Here is a 6,213-nt window from a genome sequence, read left to right as displayed (position 1 = left end):
GACATATTTAAGAAAGGCTATGGGTGAGGGGTGGGGGGCTCTCGAGGGTGCCTCCCGGCCTGCAGCTTCTGTCTGAGTGGATGGTGGAGGCCCAGCAGTGGAACAGGCTGGGGGGAGTGTGGCACCCAACTCCTGCATGGAATTGCTGGTGGGATGTTGGGTGAAGGCGTTCTGGGCTGGGGAAAGATGTGGGAGTTGTTTGCTGTGCAGATATCACTTAGGAGCAGATGAGAGCAGAAGCCCAGGTGGGGCTGAGGAACCCCTGTGGAGGGATAGAATGGGTTCCGCTCCCTCAGGGTGGTCCCAAAGGCCGGGGCCAGCAGATGCCAGGTAGGCTCTGCTTTGTGTCCGGCTTCCTTGCCTCTCCCCAGGGGTCCTCAGGTTCACCAGTTGACCTTGATCTGAGCCCCATTGAGTGGCATGAGTCATGGGCACTCTCGGCTCCACAGGGCTGGGGCAGGTGTGGGTGACCAGGTGTTTGAGGGATAGTTGGTGTGAGCCCGTCGTCCTGGGAGGGGGCTGCCTGCCTGGTGAGAGATGGGCTCCCCACCCAGCCCCTCCTCACACAGCTGCTAGTTCAGGGGCCGGCCAGGCACTTGGCAGATCTTGTCCTTTACAAAGCCCGTCCCCTTCTCTGAACTGGGTGTCTACATGCATTTTATAGAAGAGAAAACAGGCTCAGAGAAGCTCAGTTACAGATGATCAGAGGCTTCAGGGCTAGCACATGAGGATGCGAAATCCAGCCTTGGCAGATCTGTTTTGCCTCCCTGCTGGGCCGTGTGCTCTTTCAGGGCAGGTGAGCTCCTCCCCTCTGGGATTCTGAGAAGCAGCAGGTCCCAGGCATAGACAGAGCCTCGGGCTCCTCTCGTCTAGCCTCCTGGTCTTTCCAGAGGCTTCTCTCTACTTCGGGGTGGTGGTGGTGGTGCAGGGGGGGAGCGGGGGGATGAAGCCTCCCTGAGTGCTTGGGCCAGATGGAAGGACTCAGGGGGTCTGGCACAGATGCACACCAGCCGCTGCCCTTGGGACAAGGCTAGACTCCTTGTGCTTGCACACATTCACTTGAGCCTCATTTTCTCCATCTGTACAATGGGCACAATCATCCCAGTTCACATTGTGCCCTGGGGGAGGGGGTCACAGTTCTGTGGAATGGTGAGAGGAGGCCCTCCTGGCATTGGAAAAGGCAGTCCCCCACCTCCCTCCATCCTGTCTGCTGTTCCGCAGGACTTCAGCCTGCTGTACGAGGAGGCGCGCTACTACCAGCTGCAGCCCATGGTACGGGAGCTGGAGCGCTGGCAGCAGGAGCAAGAGCAGCGGCGCCGCAGCAGGGCCTGTGACTGCCTGGTGGTGCGGGTCACGCCGGACCTGGGTGAGCGGATCGCGCTCAGCGGCGAGAAGGCCCTCATCGAGGAGGTCTTCCCAGAGACCGGGGACGTCATGTGCAACTCCGTCAACGCTGGCTGGAACCAGGACCCCACACACGTCATCCGCTTCCCGCTCAACGGCTACTGCCGGCTCAACTCGGTGCAGGTGAGGGCTGCGCCTGCCCCACTGGCCTCCCCCCGCCTCCCACAAAGCCTCTGGCAGCAGAGAGAGATGGAGGGAGGCGCGGTCCCTGAAATGGCGAATCCCTCCCTGCCATCTCACAGAAAAGGCAACAATGTATGGATGCATAATTTATGTCCTGCTCATAATTAAATGATGGCGCCTGGGGGATGGACTTAAAAAAATTGATCTGTACTCTTTTTTTTTTTTTTTTTGCAAAAGGATGTTCTATAAAAAATGTCCAGAGTACTTTCAACAAAGTGCGCTTCGTTTGACACCCAGAGTCTGAGTTTGGATTCAGATTAAACCCAGACAACAGGAGCAGCAGGTCAGAGGCGGAGCGTGGAGGTGGCCTGGAGCCCCTTCCTCTCCCTCCTGACCCAGCCACAAGCACCCAGTTGGCTGCCCAGAGTGATTCTGGACTGGCTTTCCCTAGATGGGCCTTAGAAGCCCAAGATGGAGTGGGGACCATTTCCCACCAGCTCTTGTAGACCCAAGAGCACACCCCCGTTTCAGGTGTGGGGCAGAGTGGATTTGTAGGGAAAGTGCCCCCATGCACACGTTCCACAGGCTGTCATTCAGAACTTGCTGGTTGCAGGACACAGGTGTCAGACAGTGACTAGACCCAACCCGCACAGAGGCACCAACCCATGTGGACTCGGAGGCCTGCAGAGACGCGCAAACAGAGAGGACGCCTCCTCTCCACCCCAGCTCCCGTGAGCTGATGCGCCCCCAGGCCTCAAACCATCTGGGACTCGAAGCTCAGGGAAGCAGGTGGCTGCCCAGAGGCCAGGGGCAGGGTCTCTCTATAAGTGAGGCAGGTCTCAGTGAGGAGGGGCCCTGGGACCACACGTCCAGAGCGAAGGGCAGGTTACATCCGAGAAGAGGCAGGGACCCCAGAGGCTCTTGCTTCCGCCCTGAACCAGGCTGTGGACCCTGCAGGCTGTCGACCCTGCAGGTTGTGGACCCTGCAGGCTGTAGCTCAGAGTAGCCACTCGGATTTGGTCACTGGAGGTGTTAACAGAAGGTGGCTGCCCAGGCGAGGGCCCAGCCGCCCACCAGGCCAGCCAGGCAGATTTGCAGCTGGGCATTGCTGACTCCTGTTTCTTCCCGGCAGGTCCTGGAGAGGCTGTTCCAGAGGGGTTTCAGCGTGGCTGCGTCCTGCGGGGGTGGCGTGGACTCCTCCCAGTTCAGCGAGTATGTGCTTTGCCGGGAGGAGCGGCGACCACAGCCCACCCCCACCGCTGTCCGGATAAAGCAGGAGCCCCTGGACTAGGCCCTGCCTCCGTGCCCACCTGAGGCCCCTGGCCCTGGGGACGGCCAGGACCTGCGGACAGTGCTGGGGAGTGCTGCCTATACCTGCTTCTCGATCTTCGTGAGACTGAGGGTGAGGCTGGGGGTTCCGAGGCCAGCCCAGGGAGCCCCAGGGCCCAGGTGTCTTGCAACAGAATGGGGTGCTGGAGGCATGTTTTCCAAAGGATTGGTGTGACGCAAAGATGCCTCGGTGAGAACTCTGCCACCAGTTCCCCGGTGCCCCTTGGCTCCCCAGCCTGGCGCAGTGTCCTCCAAGGCCCTGGGGCCGGCCATGGCGGAGTCGGCACTGGCCTCCCAGCCCCCTGCAGAGGAGCTCTTCGTCCTTCTCCACATGTGGCAGACTCCAGTGGGTCTCTGCATCAGAGATGGCTTATTTTTCTACAGTATTTAAAACAGAAGCAACTGTAACTGCACAAGCCAGAGAGGCCCGGAGAGGCCGACAAGGACCAACACTTCTTTATCTGGTGCTTCATTCTCAGTCAGACATGCGCATGCCCACCCGCTTGGTGGGAGAGTGGCCTGGCGCTCCGGCCCAAGTGTCCAGGAGTGGGGCTGGGAGAGCTCTGGTCCCTGCTCTAGGGGCATGCAGGGAGGGCAGTGCTGTCGGAGCTGAAGCAGGGCCCCCAGGGAGCAGGGCTGCTGGGAGGAGGGTGGTTTGGGTGTGGGGGATGGATGGCTGTGGAACCACCTGAGACCGTCACCTTTGCTGTCACCTGGGCCACACCTGGTAGATCACCTGACCTAAGCCCGGGGGCTTCCAGTCCGGTTGTGTGTCCTCACTGCCGGGGTCTCGGAGGAGTCTCTTCCCATCCAGACCAGCCCCAGGGCCACAGGGCATCCTTACCTCAGGAATGGGCCCCTCGGTGAAGGGGCCCACCTGGCAGTAGCATCCTCTGGGTCCCCACCTCAGGAAGCTGTCCCCAGCTCTGATTTTCCCACACTAATATGCACACTGAATTTTAATGAAATTTGTTATACTAGCTTGCCAGTAAGACCTGGACATGGGCATACCTGGGACTCTTGCCCCAGATTCCAACAAGGACTGGCCCCTTGGGGTCCTCACAGACCTGCTGCCTCTTAGACAGGCCCAACGACGGACACCCCAGCCTTGTCACACTTGGCCGAGCTGGCTCTTCCCGGGTGGAGAAACGGCAGACGACTGCTCGGTGGATGGGGTGCCCAGCCACCCTGCATACAATGCCTGTAGACTTACTTGTATATGACTCCTTTAATATTGTAAAGATGATGATGTACAATTGTTGTGTTTGTGTGAACACATGATGTTCCTAGTTCATGCCATAAACGATGCTATAAAGCAAAAGACTGAGGCTCCGTCCTGTGCAGAAGCAGCAGTGGATTCCCGCGTTGGATGTTGTGCAGGGGTTCAGGGGGTTGGGGTCCTCCCTCTGTTCCTTCAGTTCAGATCAAGGAAGAACCGCCAGTGCTCTCGGGGGAGGGGCAAGGTCCCAAGCTGGCCGGTGGGTGTTCCCTCGCTGTGCCTGTCCCCTGCGGGCAGCACTGTCTGCGTTCTCACTCACAGCCCCTAACCAGATGCAACGGGGAGGCCGATGGGAGGTGTCCGGGGGCTTTTGAACCCAGTCAAATGTTTGAGATTTTCATTCTCTCTGGCTTTTGGTTTAGGTTGACATCCTCTTTAGAGCCCCACAGAATATAGCCGGAGAAGGTGACAGTCCAGAGCTCCGGCCGCCAGGGGAGGTGCAGCCCCCGGCTGAGGAGGGTCAGGGTCGAGTGCCCCAGGGCAGCACAAGACTGGGTGCATCTGTTACCAAGGGGAGGAGTTTGAAGGCATTCCCAGAGGCCTCCATTTAAAGGAGCCTTTTTGTATTTTTCCTCAAAGCCCTCATGTTCTAACCCAGTGGTTCTCAACCTTCCTAATGCTGCTACCCTTTAATACAGTTCCTCATGTTGTGGTGACCCCCAACCATAAAATTATTTTCGTTGCTACTTCATAACTGTAATTTTGCTACTGTTATGAATCATAATGTAAATATCTGATATGCAGGATGTATTTAGGTGACCCCTGTGAAAGGGTCGTTTGACCGCCAAAGGGGTCGCGACCCACAGGTTGAGAACCGCTGTTCTAACCCTTGAGGGCCCTTTTACATGCCAGGTAAAGGCCACCAGCCTCGACCCTCCTGGAGGACGAGAGCACAGCTGCTTCCTGTCTGGGTTGCAAAGCAGACGCCATCCCACTGTACAATCTAATTTGCTGGACAGACTCGCTAGCCTTCTCCTTTGCTTAGCAACACGCCTCCAGTTGGCACATCTGCATTTTGGCATCGGAGGTTCACATCTGAGAGGAGGAGAAAGTGTTGTGTTTATTAGAAAGGAAGTCTTGTGAAAACAGCTCATTGCGACGTATGTTCATGGATTTTTCTGGTATGATAGTCAGCATGGTTACTGATGGAGATGCCCTAACATTTCTAAGCAAACTAGATTTTTGACTAAACCATGGTGCTTAAAAAAAAAAAAAAAAAGTACCGTACTGAATGTTACTCTTAATTTATTTCTTCTTTCCTAAGTACAATCAGGAAGTACGATTTTACATAAACTGGGGAATTTCTGAATTTGTAGAGAAACACTATGCTCCCATAGTAATGCTTAAAATTCTAATAGACATAGTTCCCTAAACAATAAGTACCAATGTTCAGTTCCTTTAAAACATTACATACTTCCTGGAAAAAATATATTGTAAGTAGTCTTTTGATCAAATACCAGCAGTACAAATGTTAACTTCTGCTCTTTGTAAACCTCTAAAGTAATTATTTTTTATTATAAGCAACTGGACAGAGAGCTGTTCGACGCCTCCCGGTTCCCGCGGAACCTCGGCCCATGCGGGGGAGGCCTTTGCAGCAGGTGGCTTCTGCTGCTGCCCAGCTCACATGGGGCTCGAAGCCAGGTCACAGCATCAATAATACCTTTTAAAAAGTGTTGTGTTTTTTTTTGTTGTTTTTTTTAAAAACACAACACCACTTGTCCATGTTCCTTAGAATAAATAAAGGATATTTTATAAGTTACACGTGCAGATCTAGCACTTTGTTTCTGAGGCAGCCACAAGAAGGTACTCTGGCTTGGATGATTCCTGAGCCACCACTCCTCCCACTTGGCTTGGCCACTGAATAGGACCTTGAGTAGCTCAGGTTCCCAATACTGAACCTTCCTGGTCTGAGGAGCTGCTGTGAAGGGCTAGAGACCCTGAGCAGCTGCCTGGTCCCCAGGATCCTAGCATGCACTCTGCCGGGAGTGGGGGCCATGCAGGCACAGACTTCCTGACTCTTCACCTCTCCTGAGCCCCCAACCTGGATTCCTGTGTTCAGGGTGGGTTGGGCCTTTTGC

General features: G+C 55.6%; 1 protein-coding gene across 4 annotated transcripts in view; it reads left to right on the top strand.

The window, feature by feature from the left end:
- The window catches only part of KCTD15 (potassium channel tetramerization domain containing 15), a 14,363-nt gene extending 8,532 nt beyond the window's left edge, over positions 1 to 5,831 (top strand). For 3 of the 4 annotated variants that reach the window (XM_014536623.1, XM_014536622.1, XM_005862476.2), the window contains exons 5-6: positions 1,222 to 1,527; positions 2,660 to 4,177. In XM_014536623.1, coding sequence (XP_014392109.1) covers positions 1,222 to 1,527; positions 2,660 to 2,818 — 465 coding nt within the window. In that variant the 3' untranslated portion in view covers positions 2,819 to 4,177. Of the gene's footprint in view, positions 1 to 1,221; positions 1,528 to 2,659; positions 4,178 to 5,656 lie in introns of those variants that run through there. The other variant, XR_001361325.1, reaches the window with a different exon arrangement.
- Positions 5,832 to 6,213: the final 382 nt, after the last annotated feature.

This window comes from Myotis brandtii, unplaced genomic scaffold, assembly GCF_000412655.1.
Source record: "Myotis brandtii unplaced genomic scaffold, ASM41265v1 scaffold165, whole genome shotgun sequence".
Taxonomy (NCBI): Eukaryota; Metazoa; Chordata; class Mammalia; order Chiroptera; family Vespertilionidae; genus Myotis; species Myotis brandtii.
The sequence above is the reverse complement of the archived record's forward strand: the minus strand, read 5'-3'. Positions and strand labels throughout refer to the sequence as shown.